Source organism: Diceros bicornis, chromosome 10 (genome assembly GCF_020826845.1).
Source record: "Diceros bicornis minor isolate mBicDic1 chromosome 10, mDicBic1.mat.cur, whole genome shotgun sequence".
In the NCBI taxonomy this organism is placed as follows: Eukaryota; Metazoa; Chordata; class Mammalia; order Perissodactyla; family Rhinocerotidae; genus Diceros; species Diceros bicornis.
In genome coordinates, this window is record NC_080749.1 from 68,842,504 (window position 1) to 68,855,119 (window position 12,616).

Here is a 12,616-nt window from a genome sequence, read left to right on the forward strand (position 1 = left end):
TGATTACCATTGTAGCAATAATTAGCACCTCTGTCACATTATGTAATTTTCATTTTTTTAGGGGTTAGAATAATGAAATTCTAGTCTTCTAGCAAGTTTGATGATTTTAATAAATATTATTTATGTTCACTGTACCGTGCATTAGATCTCTAGGACTTATTTGCTACTCGTTGCAAGTTTGTACCCTTAAACAACATCTGTTCTATCCTCCCAACCTCCATCCCCTGGTAACCACCATTTTACTCTCTATTTCTACGAGTTTGTCTTTAGATTCCGCATATAAGTGATATCATACAGTATTTATCTTTCTCAGTCAGTTAGCATAATGTCCTCAAGGTTTCAAAGATCTCTTTCTAACATCCATATCTGATCATGGCATTTTCCCAGTTAGATTTCTTCAGTGACTCTGCATTGCCTGTAAGAGAAACTATAAATTTCTTGGCATGATATGCTAGGTCATTCATGATCTTGCTCCTATCTTTCTATCCAGCTTCGTCTCCAGCAAGGCATATCCTCTCTGCTTTCGTGCCTTTCACGTGCTCTTCTGTCTGTCACAAAATGCCCTTCCCATGATTTGTGAGTGCCAAACTCCTTGTTTCAGGTCTCACCGCTCTGTGAAGTAGACTTAGGTTTCTTCTACAGTGCTCCCATTGTGTTTTGTAATAGCACTTTTCATAAAATGTATTATAATTATTTAATACCTTGCTTTCCCTTTGTATTTTTAGTTCCTTGAGAACCAGAACCTTGTCCTTTTATCTTTGTGTTCTCAGCTTTTAGCGTGGAACCTGGTACAAAGTAAATGCTCAATAAATATTTTCTGAATAAGTTCAAAATGAGTTTCTCCAAAAATTTTAATTTGTCCTAAGTGTTTATATATTACAATATGTGATGAAATTAAGGATTAAAAATACTTATGTGACTCTATATCCCATGTTTCCTGGAGCAGTTCCAATTTTAAATAGTCTAGTGTATTGTCCTTTAAGTATAAATGTAGTTACCAAAATGTCATAATTTTGTGTTTAGAAATATATGCATTGAACCTGTATCTTAATTTTTAATTGTTTACAATTTATTTTTCTACTTTGATTTCATGTACTTTATATCCTTTTTCTGATTCAGATCATTTTCAAAGCAACAGATAGTGAAAAGTTGAAATTTAGGATAGAACAATAGGTAAATTGTTTTTCTATTTCTCTCATTTTGCTGTGCACTTTGGGACTAATTGCTGCACATCTGTATTTATATGACTATTAATGAATAAAAATTATTAGATATTTAGAAATCCTTAGTTATAAGGATGTGCATAATAAGTTTAAGTTTGGTACCAACAGCTGCACTCTCAAAAATATTCTGACTTTAGGATGCTACTAGGATAGTAGCTCTGATCTTTTTGGACTTCTGTTATTCTGGTGTGGTTTGTTTGATTTGGGGATCCCAATTTTACTCCTTATCCTTCTAAAGGTAACTTATTTATCTTTAAATCAAATAGATTAAAAATAGTTTCGTTTTGAGAAATGATTAATACCCTCAAGCTAATTGGAGGTTACATAGCATATTACATAGCCATGGAGGGTAATCATACATGAAAATGCATGTCAGAGACACTCGGAGAACTCCCAGTCAGGGTCTGGTGTTGGCCTAACTCACTCTATCTTTGACTAGAGAGGAGAGAGATGTTAGCAAAGTAAAAACAGTGAGAGGTTTGGAGCCGGAAAGGTTGGGGTATAAATTATGGTTCTGTGACCTTCTATCTATGTTTCTTTGGGTAAATCAATCTCTTTGAGCTTCAGTTTCATCATCTGCAAAATGAGATAATACCTACCTGAAATGGTTATGAAAATTAACAGTAGTTTCTAGAATAGTAGTGCCTCGTTAAGTTCTTCATAAATTGTAACTCCTATTTGATTAATATTAATAAAACCCTGGCAATAGTTAAAAGGTTTTTTTTGTTACGCTAAGTATTGTGTAATTTGATTTATTGAGTAGTTGTTACACCATCTCTGTTTCCCAAGGAGGTTGGTCTTTGACATTCTGAAAACAAAGTGGTTTATAGATGAAACAGATCAACAAGCAGAGTGAATGATTACTGTCACCTTGTCCAGAAGAATACGTTCCTTCACTACTGTCCCCTAACATACCAATTAGAGGACAACATGAATCCATGTAATTTACCTTTCATTTTATTATACATGATATTGTTAGTACTTCTTCCTGCCTACATAGGTTCCTGGTCATGTTAAGGAGTTCGTTTGGCCAGAATCCTTTGGTCTAGTCAGTCACAGTGTCTCTCTCTTTCAGACCTTCTCTGCAATCAGATATTTAAATCAGTGTCTTTTCACTCACAACAAATAATCTACATTACAGAAAAAAAAAAAAAAGAACAAAGACCTCCAGCCATTGAATCTACAAATCTACTTGTTTGTAGACCCATTTTTCCCTTACTGCTTCCTATTCAAGTGTGTCATATTAAGACCCTCCTTCGATCCACACCTGCCTCCGGTTATTGCTCTGTGTGCTTTCACTTTGCAGCCAAACTTTCCGAAAGAACTGTCTAGATTCACTTTTCTGTGTTCTCCCTATAGTCACTACCCAATCACTGAAATTTAGCTTTGGTTACTCGATCTCCCTAGAACTGTGCTCACCCTCCTGATTGCTAAATCCTGTGGCCACACCTCTGTTCTTGATCTCTCGACTTTGGGCACATATGACTACTTCTTTTTACTTACTGTGCACCATACTCTTCTGTGGCTCTTCCTGCCTCTGTGACTACTCCTTTTCAGTCTCCTCTTCTTCCTCTGCCTGCCCCTTAAATGTTGATGTTTTCTCCCAGGCCCTTTACACATTTTCCTCAGGATTTAGGAGGTGCTAAGTGACTATTTGTTGAATGAACGAATTTTGTCTGTATTGATGGTTTCTCAAGAGATTTGACTGTAGTTGGACCTTTTTAACTGAAGAAATTGCAATATATCATACATGCCTATCTTGCACTTCACAGCCAAACTTTGTTCCAGTCTCTCTGAAACATGATTCTCTTAAACTACCCTACTATAAACTTGCAGTGAAAAAAACCCAAGGTCATTATTTGGCTTTTGTGTCTGTGAGGTTCAGTTAGCTTTTTCTAAGTTCTCTGTATATAAAAGGTAATTACAAAGGTAATTTTAAAGAGCTGCATTATCCCAGATTTTTATACCAGTTGGACTATTTACAGAAATCTTACACCATAGCTGTCCGTCCTCAATAAAATACCTTACTTGGAGTAACAATTTGTTTTAAATATACTCTGAAGTATGTACTCTGAAGTTGAGGATTAAAAGAGGGAGGAGAATTAATATTTAATGAAACTGTTTTGTGCCAGGCACCAGCCTGTGTGTTTGCCTACATGTAGATTTTCATCTTTCAACAACTCTGGAAGATAAATATTCTTAGTCATCTTGTAAAGAGGAGAAAATGGAGGTTAAGGGAAGTTAACTAGATTGTACACTGTAACATATGCAGCTACTAAAATTCAGAACCAGAGTTCTGTCGGACTTTATAGCCCGTGCATCTTTTCCAAATGATACTGAAAATAGAAGCTGGGGATGAATGCCAGATATAGAAATAAATGGTATAAATACTTGAGTTTAGTAAATCTAAATTGTATTAAAAGTTGTCTGTGTCATTTTGTCCCTAGGCAGTTATTTGGCAGAAAACTAGAGTATCAGATCATAAGATGGCTCTCATGTCTGTTCTGGGGACTGGCGTTATGGGCAATATGGAATCTGTGCGGTACCACTCAGAAGAATCTCAGGTATACAACAAAAGTGTTCTTTAAAAATTCTAATTTAACGATGAAACTGTTAAAGGATTTCCGTTTTGGGGGGTTGAGATGGCAAGAGGTTTTTCTTTTTTATCAAACTTGTATTAGGTAAAAAAGAAAATACAGAGCTTACAGTAAACCTCTCTCCCCAGCCCTGCTTCCTTTTTTATCTTTTCTGTTTGTTGTTTTTAATTTTCAGTATTGTGCTTACGTTAATTTTTTTAATAATTTTCAATTTAAGATCTCATCTACTTACTTTTCACCATGAAAGAAAAAGAGTTGAGCTCTCTTACCTTTGTTTTCCCTTTCCCATCCTAAGTAAATACTCCCAGTTCCTTTTCTTGATCTAGCAGCTTCAGACAGAACTTCTTGAGTCCCTATAATACTGAATGAAGTTATTAACACTCCCACTCTTACTTCTGCTTGCCCTTTCCTCTCTCAGTCATGTCAGCTCTACTCTTATGTTATCAAGCTTAATAACTTGTTTTCTTCTATAACCATTTGTTGTCTTCCATCTTTTGTTTGAAGATTGAGTCTAAAAAGTTGAAAACTTATATGGAGTATACATTATTATGCCTATAAATTATCTTCATTATAAACCCAAGTATTGTGCTAGGATTACATTTTTTCTCTAAAGATCCAGTGTTATGTCTCTATGCCATACAAATGAGAATATTCCTATTGTCCCAATTAAATGGAATCTCCTTTTTTGTTCTCCCATCAGTTGCTCAAAATTTGTCATGTTTTTCTTGCTTTATGTATGAGCTATCTTAATATAGTTTTTTGCTTTTTCTGGGTTTCCAAAAGTTTTTTTCTTTAAGTGAAGAAACTTTCTTCATCATGTCAGCAATAAAATCCAGCTCTGTGAGTTATTCTAGCTAAAACTGGTAATCCATCCCATTCTTTTTGAAGTAATTGTTCTTAGAACCCATTTATTTCTTATTTGGATTGATTGCATGTCAGGCGTTATGCGCAACTCATCCTGGGATTTCTTTTCATAGGACTACTGCTTTTTTCCACTGTTTTTTGTATTTCATGCTTTCTTCTTTCTTGGTATTCATTCTCGTTTTTCTGATAATACACTTTAAGTAACTTCCACAGGAAAGAGACAGGAGAAAGAGACTTTCATGTCTGAGAATGACTTTATTTGCACTTTCTCTTGTTCATAGTTTGGTACACATAGAATTCTAGATTGAAAATAATTTTTCTTCAGAATTTTGAAGACATTGAGTATCTTTGACCATCCATTGTTGCTGATGAGAAGATTAATGCATTCCAATTCTTTCTTTCTAGGTGATATTTTTTTCTATATGAAAGTTGTTAGGATCTGTCCTTCATCTTTGTTCTTCAGTTTTGCAAGGATGTGTCTAGATGTGTGTCTTTTATTATTTATTTGTTATGCTGAGCACTTGGTGTGATACCTTTTGAATCTGACGACTGATTTCTGTTTCAGCTCTGGGTTATGTACTTCCCTCTGTCATAACTTTGATAATTTCTGTTTTTTAATGAAACTATTGTTGAGTAGGACTTCCTCTTATTTTTCTCATTGTTTTTCTGAATTTTCCAATTTTTCTTTTGTGTAAGTTTTTGATCTCTCTGCTATCTTTTACTCCTCTACTGAATTTTTTTTTATTCTGAAAGTATTATGTTTAATTTCCAAAAGCATTTTTAAATTATATTGCTTTTTCATAACTTCTTATTGGTTTTTTTTGTTTGTGTGGGAGGAAGATTAGCCCTGAGCTAACATCAGATGCTGATCCTCCTCAATTTTGCTGAGGAAGACTGGCAGTGGGCTAACATCTGTGCCTGTCTTCCTCTACTTTATATGGGATGCCGCCACAGCATGGCTTGATAATCGGTGCGTTGGTGCGCTCCCGGGATCCAAACCTGTGAACCCCGGGCCACTGCAGGGGAGCGCACGCACTTAACCACTGTGCCGCCGGGCCCACCCCACTTCTTGTTTTTTTTTTGGATACAAAATCTTGAATCTCTCTGAAGATATTAAGTTTTTGTTTCTGTTTTTAAATTATTTGTTCCTTAAATTATCTCTTTTTCCTAAGAGATCAGTTTTGTTTTGCTTATCAAGTCTTTTTCCTCTGAGCCTCTCCTCTCACTCTCTCTTCCCATGCATAAGAAGTCTAATTGGGAACTCAGTGTTTGTGGCTGGGCTTGTTGACTGTCAGGCTCCATTTGAGTGTTGAGTAATCAAGATCTTGGTCCTGTTCCTGGAGTCTGGGGGAATCACAAGTGCTATTATGGGATGGGGGCTTACTCTACCCACTGCACCCATACTGACTGCCCTAGGAAATTCACTCATCTCTCTCCCTCCCCTCCATTTTTTTCCTTCTTCTTTTTCTCTTTTTTTTTCTTTCTAGCACAAAATTAAATTGTAATTGGTTCATGAGAGATTGTCCTTATTCAGTTTCTTTATAGAAGAACCCATTTGTTTGTTGTTCTTGTTTGTCTGCTGACTGTAATCCTGAAGACTCTGTTCTACTCTTCCGTTTTTTCATAATTTGTTGAAATCTCCTTTCTGCTACTAGTTTCCCTCCTATTCTCTTTGTAGTACTGAGTTCTTAATTATTATCATTTTGTTAGAGTCTTGGATGGGAGCTTATGCTCAATTAATGTGTTAAGAGTTCTCTCTGCCTGAGGAACAATTCAGGCCAGCCTTTGTGGCCAGCTATAATGCTTGGAGCATGGCCATGATCTGACATAGGTCCTGTTTTTCAGAGCTCCGTTAATAGTAGTTGTTTAATAGTTTCAACACACCCCAGTGCCACCTTAGACTGGTTATGGTTCCAGGTACGGCTGGGACTATCACATGAGTCAGTCTTGCAGTTGGGAATTTTTTTCTCTGATCTGTATTGAGGTATGTTGCCAGATCTATGCTTACCCATTTATTTTTTTATTTTCTCTTGAGATAGAATTGCATAAGGGCTGCTGGTAATCTGTCATGGATACCAAAACTTTTGCTGTACCTTCATGTGGTTCTTTTTGCATGGAGGAGTGGGGGAATTTGGAAAGCACGTATTGCTGAGTAGTTCCAGTTCCATGGGCTATCAGAATGATAAATTTTTGAGTGTCTCTCTAGCGAAAGTGATCATCTAACCAAATCCCCTCTTCTTTAATGCACTGTGTGTCTAAATGGGTACTGTATTTATGTTGCCATCAGCTACCCATCACCATTCCATGCTTTCTGGGCTTGTAAGGAGAGTTGTCCTTTATGAGTTTCTTTGACTCATTCTCATTCCTGGCCAAAAGCAATCTTAAGTTGTTTGCCAACTGCTAGTGGTTGCCCCTTCTCACCCCATTTCCATCCCTATTACATACCAGCATTTAATTTCCAACTGACACAGCTGGTTTATGATCTAGAGCACATAGAGCTTTTGACTTCAGCCTTCACTCCCTGTTATGTTTTGTGTCCATAACATCTTTATGTTTGTCTTATTTTTAAATGGTTAGGTCTTTCAAAATTATTGTAAAAATTGATTTTATCTGTCACTGCTATATATTTGTAGTTGGGATAGAGGAGAATGGAGTTTCTGTGTGATTTATTCCACTATCCTGACCAAATTACTTAAATTATTACTTTAGAAACATAACTCCATGGTGTTCTAGGGGTTTACTGAAAGAGGAGAAAGACTAATGTTAGGAGACCAGAGTTACTTCAACATTATCAGGGTAGAGGAGGAGATGAGTTTGACAGATTCGGTAAGTGGCAGGGCTCTTTATCATGGTAAAGGAATACAGGGGCCAATTGGATGGCAGGTTAGAAGTGGGATGAAGTATTTTATCAAGGTTTGAATGTGGTGAGATTGAGATTTTTGTGACAGCTAGTTGAAGATAGTAAGCATTTGGAAGTGCAAGAAATAGCATCATTGGTGTATGTCTATAGATGTGAATGAAATTACTCGGAGGGTAGAAAGCAAGAAAAAAGGGCCCAATGATGGAACTCAGGGGAACCATCATCATTTGTAGGGGATAAGCAAAGGGAGAGAAACCAGCATCAAATTAAAGAGGAAGTATCCTAGAGGAAGCAGAAAGACCAAAAGAGAAGGCTGAAACAGGTTCATGCTTCCCAAAGAAAAGATCGTCATTGGTGTTAGGGTCTGTAGAGAGTCAAATACAAGCAGGACTGAGTGTCCCTTGGAGTTGGTCATTGATGTAGAAGCCAGATTATAGGGGGTTGAAGATGAAGGGAAGGAAAGAGAGAAGTCCATGGTTGAAAAGCAAAAAGAGGACTAGTATTTGTTTATATTTTGCCTTTGATTTTTGTTTTGCTTTTTAGGTTAAGGAATACTTGGTACTCTTTTTAAGGTCTAATTTTTTATTTTGTTGCACTTATTTGGTCTCTTATATTCTTTGTCTATGAACTAGCCTGATTTTGACCTTTTATAGCATTTCATAAGACTTTGCTGTTTGATTTTACTTTTCCATATAACTTAAATATAGTTTGTTAGTTCTTAAGGTTATCTCAAGCCATTTTTAACAGTCAATATTTGAAAGTATTAGTAGTTACTCAGTGGCCAAACAAGATGGTGTGAAAGGAAAACACTAGCAATCTTACTAGTTTTTTCTTCATTTTAGTCTTCATTCTTACCTATTTGGGGCAGATTTTTTTTTCTTTTTTAATTCACAAGCCCATTAAGTCTTTCAGAGACTACACAGACTCTCCCTGATGCTCAGCAGGTGCTTTAGAAGGGTTTCATGTTACCTAGTAAATTATTCAACCATTTATAAATGCTGTGAAGTTTTACAGTTAATTAAGTAGTATCATTTTATAATGGATTATCCAGCTTTATTAATTTATTTTTTAAAAATTGGCACAATTTGGCACTGTGACAATAATGCACTTAGCGTTCTAAAATTGGTAATGCATCTCTTTAAACACTGATTTCCAAGGGCAGAGATAGCCATAGACATAGGTGGCAGCCTGCAGGCTATGTTGGTTAAGGAGCCTCATGGTTTCTGCTTAACTAAAAATAGCATGCCCACTGACTCTCTTGCTTTTCTAAACCTAAGCTGAAATTTTATTATTAGTCTTTCTTAACAGGTTAATAACACATCTGGTTCCAGTTGTTTTAGATAAGAGATTATAGGCCTGTATTTTAAATAACTTGACCAAGATCATCACTTGACCATAGCTGCTAGTGGAGCTGGGATTTAAATCATGTTAGTCTGGCTCTATTCTGTATTCTTAACAATTCTCTATATTATCTTTAAAGGTAAAAGTAGGAGCATTTTCCTTGCCTTCTGTCTCCTCAATCTCTCTCTCTTCTCTCTGGTATTTTTTGCTAGGATCCTTCATTTTCTTCCTCCTCTTTATACATTTGTAAAATAGAGAAAGGTAGCATAAAAATAATTGGTTTGTTTGTAGAAAAATTCTCTAAACAAAAATAAAGTAGAATACTGCCATCAGTGTAAAAGAGTACAAGAGATTTTTTTAAACTCAGAAATGAAAACCCAGTCACATTGGCTTCATAGCATACTCAGAATAAAGACACAAATAACCACTTCTTCATAGGAAAAAGTGTTTAAAAAGTAAAGGACAAACAGCCAGAGGAAAGTCACAAATATGAAGAAAGAAATTTTTAAAAGACATAATATAGGGTTGAGCAGAGAGAGAGCAGTATTTGTGCTGTATGTCCTATGACAGTAAGATATATGCCCATTCATGAAGCTTTTATGAATGCCAACTTTTCAATAAAATAGAGTTGCAAAAAGAGAGCTAAAGGCAAAGAACACCAATTAAACATGCTTCAGTATTTTATTTAAGGTTAATGTTCAATACAGTGGTCATCAGAAGCATATGGCTCTTTAGGTCTTAAGATGAAAATCCATTTGTTTATTTTTTTGTACCTATTAGTGTATTGTATATAACCAGACCCATGGAACAACATTTATTGTTGACATTGCATATTAATTCTGTAATTGTTTATTACAATTATAGATTTTTCTTAGTGGATTTCTTCCAAAGCATGATGCAGACCACTCTTGCACAAGTCTTTCAACCCCAGAAAGGAGTTTCATCTTTATAAACAGTCGACCAGTACACCAAAAAGACATATTAAAGGTAATCTATTTTAGAAAAAGGTATCACTTGAATCAGAAATAAAAACTAGCTCTGTCATTTGTCAACTTGTTACAAAGACTACTTCTAAGAATTTGCTCTAAAATAAGGAAAAGGAGAAAAAGAGATACAATGACATTTATTGAGCATTGTGCTAGGTACCTTACATATGTTGTCTCATTGACTTTTCACAACTCTGTGATGAATTATTATCCTTATTTATAGTGAAGAAACTGAAATATTAGTGACTTTCTTAGAGCACATAGCCAGGAAGTAACAGAGTTTGGATTTGAACCTTGGACTTTCAAACATCCATGATACTATGGTCTTTTAACCATGAAGCCAGTTGCATTGGATATTTGTACATCTTAATGAATGCTTATGCTTCATATAGGTTCAAGGCCTCTAAATGAGTAGTACATTTAAATGCTGCTTTTCCTAATAAGCACTTATATCCACTCAGTTTCTCAGTTGAATATGCTTCTTTTGGTGGTATTTTAAGGATGGCAGTACTGTCTTTATTTACATGATATTTTTGTCTTTTATTCATTATATATATTTCTAGTTAATCCGACATTATTACAATCTGAAGTGCCTAAAGGAATCTACTCGTTTGTATCCCATTTTCTTTCTAAAAATTGATGTTCCTACAGCTGATGTGGATGTAAATTTAACACCAGATAAAAGTCAAGTATTATTACAGAATAAGGTAACCTTTTTCAGATGCTTTTTGCATTAATTTACAAAACTACTGTTATTTACAAACTTACGCAGTCCTAACCATTTTCATATAAAAAAGGAGATTTGCTTGTTTATATATATATTTAAAATATTATTTTAAATTTGTGGATTTATTATTTTCATAATTTCCCCTAACATTTGTTAATTTGTATTTTTAGGAATCTGTTTTAATTGCTCTTGAAAATCTGATGACGACTTGTTATGGATCACTACCTAGTACAAATTCTTCTGAAAATAATAAAACAGATGTTTCCTCAGCTGACATGGTTGTTAGTAAAACAGCAGAAACAGATGTGCTTTTTAATAAAATGGAATCATCTGGAAATAATTATCCAAATGTTGATACTTTCGCCATTCCTTTCCAAAATGATGTGCATAATGATGAATCTGGAAAAAACACTAATTATTGTTTAAATCCTCAGATACATGTTGATGACCATTGTGATGATCATTTTAGTAGTGAAAATTCTAGCATTGATAAGAACACTAGAAATATATTTCAGGAGATCCCAATGAATAATTTACCATGTGAGGACACTCAGAAGGAATATAGTGAAACTTGTGTAGGTTCTGTTAAGCACACCCAATCCGAAAATGGTAGTAAAGGCCACATAAATGAGAGTGGGAAAAATGAAGAAGCAGCAGATCCTGAGAAGTCTTTGGAAATTAGTGCAGATGACTGGAGCAAGGGAAATATATTTAAAAATTCAATGGGAGAAAACATCGAACCTGTGAAAATTTTAGTGCCTCGAGAAAGTTCAGCATGTAAAGTAAGTAATAATAATAATCATCCAAGCCCTGAACAAAAGAATCTCGGTGAAGGTTCCTGTAACAAAAAATCAAATGTGGTAGATAACAAATCTGGACAGCTTACAGCTTATGATTTAATTAGCAATCAAGTAATCAAGAAACCCATGTCAGCAAGCGCCCTTTTTGTTCAAGATCATCGTGCTCAGTTTCTCACAGAAAATTCTAAGACCAGTTTGGAGGATGCAACGGTACAAATTGAAGAACTGTGGAAGACATTGAGTGAAGAGGAAAAACTGAAGTAAGTTTCCAGAGCTTGCATCTGACCTGAATGCTCAGATATTTCCATTCTATATGACTCACTGGGTTAAAAAAATTTTTTTAACTTCTTATTTATGGAAAAGCAGAATGGAAAATGCCTTTTGGTTTGGCTAGAGTACCTTCTTGGCATCGCTTTTTTTGTTAGAGGTTTTTAGTTTTGGGGTTTCGTTTTTTGTTTTGATACAGGCCTTAACTGCTTTCTAATTTAAGTTTGTATTTAAAGGTTTTCCATTCTTAATTTAAAACTACCATTTTCTTCTATTTTTTTATTTTATGTTAAAGAATCTTTCTATGACAATACTTTTACTTTTTTAAGCTTATGCGTTAGAAGAATTATAACAGTAGTGTTTTTAAGAAATATCTTGACTATTCCCTTTTATAACTTGGTCTCCAAAATATGTAACACAAAACAAAAATTGTAACATTGTTGCAGATTCAATTTAGTGGTGTTAGTACTGTCTATTCAGTGTAACTCAAGGCTTCCTTCTAGAATCTTTTATTTATTTATTTATTGGCAGCTCATAAACTACGGTCAGTTTTTTTTGTAGGTAAATAGATGGTTTGATCTATTTTTGATTAAAATAACTACATATTACTTGCCATCTTTAGATCACATGATCCGAATAAATATTTCAAAATAATATGAAGGGTGTTTCTAATTGACTTAGGGCACTTACTGTAAATACAAAATACTATGTTTTGAGTGATTTAGCCCACCAGAAAATGAAAGAGTGGAATTATACTTCCAATCACATATTATTATCTAAGACATCTCAATATTATGTCAAACATCTGGGGAAAAAATTTAAATGTAACCTGTCATCCAGAGTTTATATTTGACGGTAAACTACATGAATATGTGATCAATTTTTTTTTCATTTTTTCATTAGCTTATTCAGTCTTATAAAGACATTGTCAGTTTAAAATAATAAAGACCA

The 12,616-nt window shown here is 34.7% G+C and overlaps 1 protein-coding gene across 10 annotated transcripts in view; it reads left to right on the forward strand.

Moving 5' to 3' along the window:
• Window positions 1–12,616, forward strand: part of PMS1 (PMS1 homolog 1, mismatch repair system component) — an 82,311-nt gene that overhangs the window by 49,888 nt on the left and 19,807 nt on the right. For all 10 annotated transcript variants that reach the window (XM_058549411.1, XM_058549413.1, XM_058549415.1 and 7 more), the window contains 4 exons: window positions 3,671–3,787; window positions 9,750–9,872; window positions 10,435–10,578; window positions 10,769–11,658. In XM_058549411.1, coding sequence (XP_058405394.1) covers window positions 3,671–3,787; window positions 9,750–9,872; window positions 10,435–10,578; window positions 10,769–11,658 — 1,274 coding nt within the window. The remainder of the gene's footprint in view (window positions 1–3,670; window positions 3,788–9,749; window positions 9,873–10,434; window positions 10,579–10,768; window positions 11,659–12,616) is intronic.